Source organism: Phocoena phocoena, chromosome 14 (assembly GCF_963924675.1).
Source record: "Phocoena phocoena chromosome 14, mPhoPho1.1, whole genome shotgun sequence".
In the NCBI taxonomy this organism is placed as follows: domain Eukaryota; kingdom Metazoa; phylum Chordata; class Mammalia; order Artiodactyla; family Phocoenidae; genus Phocoena; species Phocoena phocoena.
This window is the reverse complement of record NC_089232.1, coordinates 74,554,977-74,568,935: the sequence shown is the minus strand read 5'-3', so window position 1 is coordinate 74,568,935 and position 13,959 is coordinate 74,554,977. Positions and strand designations below refer to the sequence as shown.

At 37.5% G+C, this 13,959-nt stretch overlaps 1 protein-coding gene across 2 annotated transcripts in view; it reads right to left on the bottom strand.

Annotated features, from left to right (window-relative positions):
* LDAH (lipid droplet associated hydrolase) overlaps positions 1 to 13,959 on the bottom strand; it is an 82,482-nt gene that overhangs the window by 15,163 nt on the left and 53,360 nt on the right. For both annotated transcript variants that reach the window (XM_065891416.1, XM_065891418.1), the window contains one exon: positions 11,342 to 11,576. In XM_065891416.1, coding sequence (XP_065747488.1) covers positions 11,342 to 11,576 — 235 coding nt within the window. The remainder of the gene's footprint in view (positions 1 to 11,341; positions 11,577 to 13,959) is intronic.

Genomic DNA, 13,959 nt, shown 5'->3' with positions numbered 1-13,959 from the left:
TAGGTTACGTTATAAAGTTGAGACAACTTTAAGGGAGATTATCCCAGTGGACCTACCCTGACCACATGAGTCCTTCAAAATTTGAGTTCTCTCTGGCTAGTGGCAGAAGAAGTCACAGATTCAAAGCACTAGAAGGATTAAATGCACCACTGTTGGTTTGAAAATGGAGCTCATGTGAAAAGGACCTGAAAGTGACCTCCAGGAGCTGAGAGGGACCCCTGGCTGATAGCCAGCAGGAAAATGGGGACTGCAATCAAAAAGCCACATGAGAACTGGATTCTGCCAACAACCTGAATGAGCTCAGAAGTGGACTGTGGGATATGCAGGGGTATAAAAGAGGCTTCTGAGATCCAGGCAATGGTGATCCTTGAGCTGGGAGGGAGTTATATGGGAGCTTGCTTTCTGATAATTCATGGAGGTAAACATTTACATCTTAAGCACTTTTCTGTAGTGTTATTCTTGAATTGGAAAAAAGATAAACATTCAAAAAACTTGTAAGGAATCTTACATTTCTAAAAGTAAATTTTTCATCAGGGAATGTACCTCACCTCACCTTTATTCTTATTCTTGTTTTTCCTGGTAGTTTCCCATCTAAGTGTACTTTTTTGTTGTTTTTAGAAAGTAGAATACCAGTTTCATTTCCAGTAATTGCTCCAAGGAAGCAATTATCTTTTTCTTTCCTCAAAAATGCTCATAGGGCTTCCCTGGTGGCACAGTGGTTGAGAGTCTGCCTGCCGATGCAGGGGACATGGGTTCGTGCCCTGGTCCGGGAAGATCCCACATGCTGTGCAACGGCTGGGCCCGTGAGCCATGGCCGCTGAGCCTGTGCGTCCAGAGCCTGTGCTCCGCAACGGGAGAGGCCACAACAGTGAGAGGCCCGCGTACCGCCAAAAAAAAAAAAAAAAAAAAAAGAGCTCATAACATAGCACAGTGGCCAAAAACAATAATACTAAATAGAAGTGTAATTTCCTAAGGGGAAAACACATTTCTCCTGGCAATGACTATCAACAGCATTCCTGGAAACCCAGCAGAATTCAGTTTCAAGCACCACAGTGAAGGAAATATCTAGTAGCAGGAGTAATGGAAACAAAACATGAAGGGAAGAGAATGGTTTAGAAGAATGGCACTTATTTACTTTTATCTCCTTAAAAATCTAAATACAGGTGTAATAAAAACCTTACTGAGTCTAATGTTCTATTTTATTTGCTACTGTCATCTTCTGAAATCTGCTTAGCGTTTAAAGATCACTACAGGACATCAACTCCCAGTGGAGTGGCTGAGGAACGAAATGAGTGAGGGCTAAAGTTGGAAGACCAATAGGACATTCATCTCCCAGGCTAAATGGTACCACTAAATTCTCCAAGTACACATAATCTACAATAGAAGTCTGCCTTCTGTTTATCTCAATCACCTATCTTGATGCCATTTTGTCTGCCTGGAAAATTCCCAACTCATCTTCAAGTCCAAATTCATTTGTTTTCTCCCTTACTTATCTAGATAGAACTAATTTCTCCTTTTCTTGGTACCATTCCTGACCTGTATCTGTATTTATAACAGTCGTAAGTGTGATATGTTAAAATTCTTCACATTTATCTCCCCTACCATGCTATATAAATATATATATATATATATAAATATAGCAGCAGCTATATTTCATTTATTATTCTCTCCAGTGATTATGCAAGTGCTTGGTTCATGGCAGCTGTGAGTTAAGGGCTGTTAAATAAAATAAATGGGAAGGGACTCGGCCAGTGTTTTCCTTTTTTGCGGGGGTAGGAGGGAGACAGGTCAGGAGGAAAAACCTGCTGTCTTCCTTGAAGTGGTGCAAGAGCTGACATCACAAGAGAAGCCAGAACACTGACATGGTAAGCCAAGCTGGCAGATACTGGTATAAAACTGGGACAAATCATTGCAGGCAAGAGTGGCAATCTAAGAGCTTCTGTTGAGACTGGCCCCAGACTAGGCCACATAAAGCACTGGCCATAGCAGTGAGGGAAAATGCAGAGGGAAGAAAAACCACAATTAATGATACAATAGGAGGTTTGGGGGAGATGTACGAACAGTTTTTTGAAGTAGAACTTGGGGATTGGAAGCCAAGTTGTCCTGCTGTTTTGGTGGTATGTGATCCAGTGCCATTAGCACAGTTTCACAGTAGAATGCCCCAGTTTGTTCAGTTTTGCCTTTATATTGGGGAGGGAGGATTGATGGTGCTGAAGCAAAGGGAATTACTTGAACTGGGCACAGTTTAGTTAGGGCAGGTGAAATTTGGAGGTAGGAAATCTCCCATACATGGGTGTGTACACTGCAGTGTAAAATGTGGTTGTTACTCCTGGTCTGTTCTGACCAAGATATTATTTCTAGTCACTTTAATATTCTTTAAAATGGCTGTTAGGTTCTTTATGTCCAAAGTATGCCATAAGGTTTAGAAGAAAAAAACCAGTCTCTTAAAAAAATGCTCCTTACAAGACTTGCTGGATTAGAAAAAGGGTTTGGTATATTTACCTCCATGATGGGAGGGTGGCTGAGGACAGAAGCCACTAGTAAGCACACAAACAGAGGTAAACAGCAAAAAGTTTTCATTTAAATTCTCTTTAAAATAATAAGGGTACTACTAATAATCACGGGAACCAAGACAGGCTCTCCTGTGGACAGGTGCATCTAGACGTGCTTCCAAGAGGGTCTCCCATAAATAAACTGCAGACCCCAGTCTGAGGTGGTCTTGTCAGGGCTTGTGAAGCCCAAAGACATTCTGGAGGGGGCATGGATGTGGTGGACTTTAGTTATGGTGAAGAGGATGGAGTTAACTGTCTAGGTTACTAGTTAACTGGTATGGATGGAGTTACTAGCTAGGTGTTTGGTTAGGTCCATGGAAGATGGGTAGGTAGGTAGGTCCAAGACCATCTTGAAGTAGGGATGTAGTAAATACTAGTACCTACCCAAAAGCCAATAAAAACCCCCTCATTTCCTTGACTAGAGACATGGGAAAGTCAAAACATATGGCTTTTCCACATCCCTTATAGCTAGGGATATGGCCTAGTGTTGGCTACTAGAGGCAATGTAGAGGCAAGGTTCCTGGGGGAGGACTTCTCTTCCTACATAAGCCAAAGCCTCATCAGGAATAAGCCTCTGCTTTTGCCCCATTTTCCTTAATTCCATCTGAATGTCAGACATGAGGCCTAGAGTAACAGAAGTCATCATGGGATCATGAGATGACGAGCATGAGGATAAATGTGCTGAGGACAAAGAGTGGCAATCCAGAAAGAACCCACATCCTTGATGGCACTGTTGAGATACTATTTATCTCTGGACTCTCCCCTTTATATTTCTTGGTGCATGAGAAAAATATCAATAGATCCCTATCTGTTTAGGCCACTGTAGTTTAGTTTTCTGTTATCTATAGCCAAATTCAGTCTTAGCTAATAAAAGCAAATAAAAATGGGGTCTCTCGATTTTCTGGGTGTTTTTGGTTAACAGGGGTTGATGTTGTTGTCAACTTCCTATCAGATTCTGGTACTTGAGTAGGGGAGGAGGGTGGCATCAATCTTTATCTATACATACTAGATCCTCCCTATAGGAGGGAAGAGGTAGGAGCTGACTGCAAAAAAGCCGTTCCAAGGATAGCCCCTCCTAGCACATCTTCTAACTGGTCCTGAGGCTGGCAAGATGTTACCAAATGTAGAGGAGTTAGGTGCGAGCCAAGCAGGGCTGCATGGTAGCAAAATTCTTGGGGCTGAGGACAGACTGTGAAACTGGATAGTCCTGGTGATGTGAGTATCCCACGCTCCAGCAGAGTTCTGTCCAGAGCTGCTCAGGCAAAGTTAAGGCTAGGCAATCAAGAAGCATAAACCAGGAGAGTTTGTCAGAAGTTAAGCAGGATTACACATGCTCAGAAACCCAGATGAAGTCTTACAAGGGCCAGTTCTTTGGTAGGTCTTTATTTTTTTCCCCGATCGTTTTCTACAGTTTCTATTTGTGCCAATTGTGGCTTTTAACAATGTGAAAACCAGATCTAAAAAAGTAATTCTCCCATTCTAAAATTTCTGCGTAATTTGGAGTAATGTTTACTATTCACATGTTTCTCCATAAGCCAAGACTTTCGTTATTATAACCATTGATTTAGTCTGCAAACAGATAGTCTTATCTATGTGATACTGAGTTCACCAAGTGAAACACACAACTCGAGGTGTATGATTTTTTTAAAAATAATACAACTTTTAGAGTGGCAGATAATTTAAAGATATATATATATATATATATATATATATATATAAATTTCTATAGAATAAAATAATAAAACCTTCACTGAGTCATTTACTTCTAAACCAGAGATGATATTCTAGTACTGTATCTAATCACCTTTTGCCCTAAATCCTGATACTGACCACACACACACAAAATCTTTTCCTTCATTGCTGAATTTTAGGCTAAACTTCCATGAATAACTAAAGCTGAAGTTGGCTTTTATAAATGGATTTTCCTAAGCTACACACATAAATGAGAGAATAGGTAACATGGCAGTCTGGTTTTGTCTTATTCAAAATATTATTCTGGGATTAAGTCAAAAATATGCTGAGAAGAAATTTGTGATTTTTTAGTGAAGCTTATGTGTCAGTTCATTGAATAGTTCTGTTCATTTCATATCACTGTATATGTTTTTTAAAGTTATTTCCATATTGATTAAGGAAAGGAAAGATTGTGAAAGTGTCTTTTACAAGAATGTATGCAACAGAAGTAACGTAATCTACCAGGAATGCCCTTTGTCTGCACTATGTTTTTCTAGTTAGGTAACTGAAAGGAATTAAAACATCAATTTGGCCTAACAAAAAGACCCTAGACTATTTTTTAACATTAATTATCTTGACCTGTGATACTGCTAAGCTAAAATATATTTGCTTTTAGCTTTGATCAGAAAATCCAATTCAGCTGTCTCCCTCAAAAATTTATTTCTCATGAAACAGAAGAACATCTATTCTAAAGAAAATATGTAGTAGCAAATATTCCAGATTTAAAATTAAAGAAAAAAACCATATATTTTCTTTAAAAATAACATTCAAAACAATCTAGTTATATCAACTGATCTAATGAACACTGTGGTAAAGTTTATAAAGTATCCTAATTGAATTAGGGCTACTCTATCCTGAACGCTGGATAGGAAAGGATGTTTTACTCAGTCTGCTGAAGAAGGCTAATACATAGCAACTCAGCCTATAAGAAGCACCATTTTTGCCAAAAGGACAACAGCATTTGAAATACTTGAATAATTTGGTTCCTTGAATTTTTCAGACCTTACTACAATAAAAAAATATGTGTATAAACTAAAGGATACAGAAAATCAGTTTCTATCCAGATAGGTCAGGATTTATTATCCACTACTTGGACTGGCAAACTTCCTCCATTTGTTTCCATAAGATTTCTACTGAAGCACAGACATTACATAATGTGAAAACACCCCAAGTCCTCCTAAAAGTCAAACTGGTACGCTAAAGGTCATTGTCTGGATGACAGTCAAGCCACAGAGAAGCAGGTCTGGAGGAGGAAGGTCCAGACGGCATAGATTTGACCACTGAAAATGATCTCAGACCTGGTATTCCTTTCCCCTAATGACCCCTCTCTTTGTGTAACATGAAAATCATGTCACCAACTCAAGTGACTGGTTTGAGTATCGATTACCCTTCACCATTCATGGGATATAAGCTCGGGAGGAGTGCACTAATCATCCACAAGGGCCAGGGTCTTATCTGATGAGTATCAGTCCCTCTCCGCAGGGGCCTTCTTGCATTTGTCATAAGCAAGGGAACAGGAATCACTAGAGGCATGGCCAGGGCAAGCCTGGGTAAAGGCAGGTTCTGTGGTAGCTGCTGCAAAAGGAGGCAGGGGTAACACGGGACCCAAAGGGGAGAGGTATAAAGAGGCCGGCTAGGATGATTGCAATGCTTGCTTAAGGGTTAGCCTACGGTCACTACTAGGAGACTGAACTAAGTTCCCATGCAGAGAATAAACCAAGAACACAAAGCAGCAAAAAGACAGGTAATTCTTGCCTCCTTTCTCTTTACCCAAGGTTACACAGACAGGGTGGGTAATGGGGAAACAAAAGAGACTACTGAAGTACTAGTTACTTGGATATCAGAAAGGCAGATCCAGAAGGAAGAGAAGAGAAAATCAGAGAAGGAAAGGATGTCAGAAACATAAGGGCTGTGCTCCAAAAGTTTGTTTGCAAGTTGGTTGTTTGGAACAGAGATAAAGCAATGTGGCTGAGTGTTTCGTCTGGTCTAAAAGTCTATTTTGCACACAGTATAACTCTACTATGAGAAAGAAATCCCAGGGTTCCCCAAGCAACAATGCAGCTGGAAGGCTCTGGTTGCCTTGAGTCAGGGAGGGGAATGTGTCCTATGTCCAAACTGTCTTGCTCCTTGATGCCTGCACTTGCAGCTCCAGGAAGACTCAGTAAGAGGTCAATCATTGCAGCTGAAAGGAAGATTCCTTTCTCTCAAGTGCAGCCTATGGAGCCTACTTCTTCAAGAGGGTGTTTACAATTCTGTTGTAGAAAAATTGAAAAAAAATCTTTATATAAGTACCCATTTTAATGAAAAAACATTAAACACGTCATATGTCATATGTGATGTGTTACATAGTCACTAAATATATATAGAAAAACAAATAAAACTTTCTTATATCCCATGTGCTGATTTGGGTTTAGAAAATATTTCCCTATCTAATGCCTATCAGAAACCCAGATGTTTTGGGTGGAGTGTTCTATAAATGTCTGTTAAATCCTGTTGGTTGATACTGTTGCTAATTTATGTATATCCTTGCTAATTTTTTCTGTTATATTATTTGACTGATTGTTGAGAGAGGGGTGTTTAAGCGTCCACCTATAATTGTGCATTTGTCCATTACTCCTTTCAGTTCTATCAGTTTTTGCTTCATATATTTTGCCGCTCACTTGTTTCATGCATACACATTTAGAATTGCTATGACTCCTTGGTAAATTGAACCTTTTATTGTTATTATTATGTATTGTCACTCTATGTTCCTGGTAATTTTCTTTGCTATGAAGTTCACTTTATCTGATACTAATATAGTCATTACTACTAGTTCCTTTTGATTAATGTTTGCATGATGTATCTTTTCCCATTCTTTTACTTTCAGTCTACCTATACGATTATATTTTAACCAAGTTTTCTAAAGACAGTATATACTTAGGTTCTGTTTTTTAATCCACTTTGTCAATCTTTATCTTTTAATTGGTATATTTTGACCATTTACATTTAATGTAATTATTGGTATGTTAGAGCCTGTATGCCATTTTATTATCTGTTTTCTGATGGTTGTCTGTTTTCTATTTCTCTGTGTTCTTTCTCTGGCTTTCCTATATTTTTTAATAAATGTTTTAGAATTCTATTTTGATTTACCTATAGTGTTTTGGAGTATGTCTATTTTTATAGATTTTAAAGTGGTCATTCTAGGTATTACATTAGATATGTAACTTAATACAGTTTACTGGTGTTGACATTTTACCAGTTCAAGTGAAGTACAGAAGTATATTGCTTCCCTTTATGTTATTTTACCCTCCCCTATTTATAATATAATTGCCTTAAATACTTCTGTATACACTTAGATCATATCAATGTTATAATTTTTGCTTCAACTGTTAAACATAATTTAGAAATCTCAAGAGGAGAAGGAAAAATGTAATTACCCACATTTTTTCTTTCTGTTCTTTCCTTTCTAAATGTTTCAAGATTCCTTCTTTGATCATTTATTTTCAGTTTAGAGAACTTCCTATAGCTATTCTTTTAGGATAAGTCTGATAGTTACAAATTCCTTTAGTTTTTCTTCATTGGAGAGTGTCTTAATTTTCTCTTCCTTCCTGAAGCACATTTTTGCTGGATATAGAATTCTGTATTGATGGTTCTGTTCTATTTACACTTGAAATATATGCCATTTCTTTTGGCCTCTATAGATTCTGAAGAGAAAGTAGTTGTCACTCAAATAGATTTTCCTCTATAAATATGTATCATTTCTCTCTGGCTGCTTTCACGATATTTTCCTTATTTTCGTTTTCAAATGTTTATGTGTCTTGGTGTGGATTTCTTTGGGTTTGCTTATTTGGAGTTCATCTAGCTTCTTGAATTTTGTAGGTTTATGTCTTTTACCAAATTTGGGAAGTTCCTATTTTTATTGTTATATCTTTATGTTCCCTGGTTCTTTCCTCTGTCCCCTCCATTTTATTGTTGAGCTCAAACACTGAGTTTTAAATTTGGCTATTATATTTTTCAGTTCTAAAATTTCCATTCAGTTTTTCTTTAAATCTTCTCTTTCCTGAGACTTTCTATTTTTTCATTTTTTCCAACATGTTTATTAATTGCTCATTGAAGTATTTTATAATGACTGCTTTAAAATCTTTGTCAGAAAATGCTAATATCTCTGTCATTTGGTATTGGCATTTATTATCTTCTTCCATTCAAATTGAGATTTTCTGGGTTTTTGGTAGGACAAGTGATTTTTAACTAAAACAAGGACAATGGGATATTATGATACTCCTGATCTTATTTAAACTTTCTATTTTAGGTGGGGCTTTTTTGTTTTTTTTTCCCTGACACTTCTTCAGCAAGGGAAGTGGGGAAGGAGAAGTGCCACCTCACTACTGCCAGGTGAGGCAGAAATCCAGGTTCTCCATTTGGTTTCTATTGACAACCAAGGGGTGGAGGGGCTCCTCATTATTGCTGGGCATGGGTAGGAATTCTGACTCCCCACTAGGCTTCCATTATTACCATCCCAGCCAGGAGAGGCAGGATTGCCTTATTGCTTTTCCCATATGATCCCCACTGATCTCATAGGAGTGGTGGTGGTAGTGGCCTCATTACTGCTGGGCAGTGGTGAAAGTCCTGCTTCTCCAACCAGCCTCTTCTGGACACCACGCTAGTGAGGAAGGAGAGGTGTGCCTCATTACTGTTGGGTGTGGGGTAAAGTCCAGGCCTCCCACTTGGCCTTTGCTGATTTGGGTAGGGATAAGGCCACGGTTTTTACTATGGTGCATGGCTAGATTAGGGCAGCCATTATCCAAAAGTTTCTTTTAGAAAGGCTGTCATTTTCCTGGTCCTCTGGCTACAGAGTGCAGGCTTTTTAAAAATCCACACCCATTGGTATTTCTGGGTCACTGGCTCCAAGTCTAGGATACATGTGGTAAAAAGAAAACCCAGGGAACTTACCACTGTGTTGCTCTGTGGGTCCCAAGGTCCCTACATAGTCTGCTTTCTTCTCCACCTTTCAGCGTCTTATATTTGTTTTACATATAATATGCAGGATTTTTAGCACTTAGTAGGAGAAACAGGGAGATGAATACATCTATTTCATCTTCCTGGAAGCAGAAGTCCTTGGAGGAAAATGGATTCCTTAACTAGAGAATGCTTTTTAAAAATCCTTTCTAAGGGTAAAAAGAAAAAGATTAAAGAAGGGCAGGGCTTCCCTGGTGGCGCAGTGGTTGAGAGTCTGCCTGCCGATGCAGGGGACACGGGTTTGTGCCCCGGTCTGGGAAGATCCCACATGCCGCGGAGCGGCTGGGCCCGTGAGCCATGGCTGCTGAGCCTGCGCGTCCGGAGCCTGTGCTCCGCAACGGGAGAGGCCATAACAGTGAGAGGCCCTCGTACCGCAAAAAAAAAAAAAAAAAAAAAAAAAAAAAAAAGAAGGGGAAAAAAAAACCTTGTAAACTGTAATGACTTATTGAAGTATACGTGGAGTAGTTTTATATATGTTTGCCAGAATTTCAAGTGATTTCCGTTTGATCTCAATTTCCAAATGTGTCCAGTCTAACTCTTGATTTGATCAATGACTGAGAACCAGAGAGGGGAAGGGATTAAATTGAGGCCACAGAGGGAGTCTGAGGCAAAACCAAAATGAGAGTTGAGGGTTTCTGACTTGTAGTCAGTGCCATTTTCACTTACTAGGCCATTTCTTTCTCTTCTATGAGGAAAAAATAAGGGGCTGGACCAAAAGGTCTTTAAGGGACATCTCCAACTTCAATGTTTCGTGATTTTTATGACTGTCCTGAGCCTTGCTTCCCTACTCCCTATCTCATCTTCTGCTGCTACTATGCTATGCCTATAACAAAGAATGAGAGTTGGGGAGAGCATAAAAATCCACAAATACAGAAAATATATTGAACTTTGTATTTGTGATGACTGCTTCTTGCTACATATTTAGAAAAACACCTCCCATACAATCTGTAGCTGTACAATTCTAAAGGCAGGGCTGTGACTTGTTCCTGGATTCACTACGCACATGATCTCATGGCACTCGATGTAGGTGAGCATGGTAAACTTTACTCAGGAGTCCTGCTTTTATGACTGAAAGGAGCAAAGAGACAATAATAGCAGCAGCTATGGTAAAAGGAAGTTTAACACAGTGGCATATTGCTGGAGTTTGAACACTACCCACTAGTTGTGTGACTTCGGGCAAATCACGTAACTTCTCTGAACCTCAGTATCTTTATCTGTAAAATGGGGACAATAATAATACCTAAACGTTATTAGTTCTTCTGAGGACTACAGGTTAAAGCTTAGAACAGCAGCTATTAGCTGCTGCTGCTGCAACTGTTGTTATATCATTCATTAGAGGCTTATTATAAATAAAATACTAGATAGACACTTTGCATATATTATCACATTTAATCCTATAATAATCTTTTGAGGTATGGGATATTATTATCCCATTTTATGGATTAAGAAAGTAGCATATTTTATTATTAAAATCATTTGTAAATATATAAATTAGTATTAACTAAACAGATAAATTACATTTAAAAACAGCATTTGAAGCCAAGAAGTAAAGTAGCAAAAACATTCCCTGGCACATTCAGAAACCATAATCAGTAACGCATCCAGTGTTACATTACCATGACTATTATTTATTATTAGTTTTATAACTCAAACTTCTCCAAAAACTTTTAAAGAGCAAAGTAAAATCATAGCCTGTTCACTCTATGGGAATATTAGGCCTGATTTCCTTGGACTGGTTTTTGCAAAGTTCACACACTGAGCTTAACAGGCCACACCCTGGATTCCTGTAAGGACTCCATATATACTCGATACAGAAGAATTCTTTCTCATCATCCTGTAGCTAGAGTGGAGAATCAGAAGGATAAGATTTAAAATTAAAGCTTGATGAGGCTTTTCTGTCATTTAGAATACCCCCCACTATTTTCTTTTTATTTCTAGTTTTAAACTTTTGGGAGAAACATACAACAAATAATTCCTTGCTTGATACTCAACCACTGTCTGAGATTATTCTCTTAACACCTTCTGATACAAGAATAAACATATACATTTTAAAATGTGCTTACTGAGGCAGAACGGTTCCAACATATTCAGAAATGAAAATTCACTCTGTAGGTTCATCCTTCGAAGGAGCATTCTGATCACCAAGGATTTGATTTTCTCAGGCCACGGTTTAAGTAGTAAGTAGCCAGGAACATAGAAAGCATATCGAAACCAGCACAAAAGTGGAGTGGCGAGCTTGCCTCTGGGTGACTCAGACATTCGCTCAATTGTTGGAAAGAGCAGAAAAGAGCGAATTACCTACAATAAAAAAAAAAAACAAACACACTTTGATGAGAAGTTTTCTTAAGGAATAAGTCATTGCTTTATTGTTTCTTCTATATAGTATCTACAAAGGACTGGGTTTTATAATATGGCTAACAATCTATTCAGACTGAGAAGAAGTACCATCCACTGCCTTCTCAGCCCTCAACCAACCTGGGTAGGATATAAGGATGTCCCTTTAGTTGCTGGGGTTAATTTTCAGGGTGAGGAGGAAATCAGATTCCTAGATAAGTTATTGATTGTGACAGCAACTCACAATCCCTTTGAAGGATTGCTGAAAGTAGAAATGAATGTACCATTTCAGTAGTTATACCAACTTGACTGACTAATGATGCCAAAAGAGAATAAAGCTACATAAAAGACTCCATTTCTAGTCAGAATTTCTTTTATTGATTATATTTGGAGATAGTTCACTTTTGAAAAGCTCCTCTATTCCTTAATCTTACCAGCCAAAGATAATCTTTCATAGGACCAAATATACTTTTAGCAACTGATTCAACCTCAATAAAGTGTAGGCCAGGGACAAAGGAAGCTGGGAATTTCTACCTATGTGGGAAAACGTTTAAGGACAAAAATATCATTTCAACTCAATTCATCAGAATATCATGAAATATATTTTAATAATACACCAGACAAAAAGAGCATCGCTAAAACATTTAAAATTTACCATTATTTACCATATTAATATTAAAAAATTAATATATAAAAATAATTTATATGGGGATCAGAAAAGTCAAAATAGTTAAGTATAATCCATATTAATAATAGGATAACATAAATGGAACATAAATGGAACAGCTCATCAATGTTAGCAGATTGTTGAACAGGAAATGAGAATGGACTTTAAAAAAAACCCTTTTTTTTTTACTTTAAAAAAAACTTTAAAAAACTTTTTTTACTTTAAAAAAAACCTTTTAAATTGTTAAGTATAACATACAGAAAAGCATATGAAACATAAATGTTCAATTTAACAAATAATTTATAAAATGAACAGCTGTGTGGGTCAAGAAAGAAGACATTGCCAGCATGGCATCTTCCCATCACAACCCCTTCCTCTGCTCACATCTTAGGTAATCTCTATACTGATTTTCTTACTTTTCTTTATATCAACACTTATCATTCCTTAATACTATAATCACTTCCTTATTTTGCTTTATATTAATGCTTATCATGCTGCTATAGACTGAACTGTGTCACCCCCAAATTGATATGATGAAGCCCTAACTCCCAAGGTGACTGCATGTAGAGAGAGGTAATTCCAGTTATATAAGGTCATAAGAGTGGGGCCCTAATGGATAGGATTAGTATCCTTATAAGGACAGACACCTGAGAGCTTACTCTCATCCCAAGAACACACAGAGAAGAGGTCTGGCGAACACACAGACAGAAGGTGGCCATCTACAAGCCAGGAAGAAGTTTCACTGGAAACTGACCATGCTGGCATGCTGATCTTGGACTTCCAATCTCCAGAACTGTGAGAAAATAAATGTCAGTTGTTTAAGCCACCCAGTCTATGGCATTTTGTTATGGCAGTTCGAGCAGACTAATACCTATCCCTTAATATCATAGTTAATTTTTGTCTGTTAATGAACTTTATATAAATGTAATCATGCAGTATGTTTTTGTATTTTACTTGCTTCACTCAACATTGTTTATAACATCCAACCATGCTGATACATGTAGCAATAGCTCACTATCTTTGCTATACAGTTTTCCACTGTAAGAACATAACACAATTTCTTTTACTGTCAGATATTTGTGTTGTTATTACAACTATGCTGTTATAATATTTTTACACACATCTCTTGTGCATGTGTGCATGTATTTCTGTTGACTATATCACCTCGAAGTAGAAATATGGGGTCATATGGTTGCACATGTGCAGCTTTAATAGGTAGTTCCAAAATTTTTTTGAATTTTTGAATTTTATTTTATCTATTTTTTTATACATCAGGTTCTTATTAGTTATCCATTTTATACATATTAGTGTATATATGTCAATCCCAATTTCCCAATAGTTTTTCAAAGTACTTATACCAATTTACATACAAAAAGCATATAAAACATACATGAGGGTTCATATTGTTACATTTCCTCACATTTGGTAGTGGCAAACTTTGTAATTATAATTGTAATTGACTAACCTGGTGTTTAGAGGTATTTCATTGTGGCTCTAATTTGTGTTTCTCTGATGATTGATAAGGCTTTTATATGCTTTTTGGACATTTTCTATATATCTTTTGCAAATGTCTTATTTAAGTCTCACATTTTTCTATTAGACTGTCTTATTTTTTATTGATTTGTGGAAGTTGCTTTTTATTTTAGATACCAGTCCTTTGTCATGTTGCAGTTCTTGGCT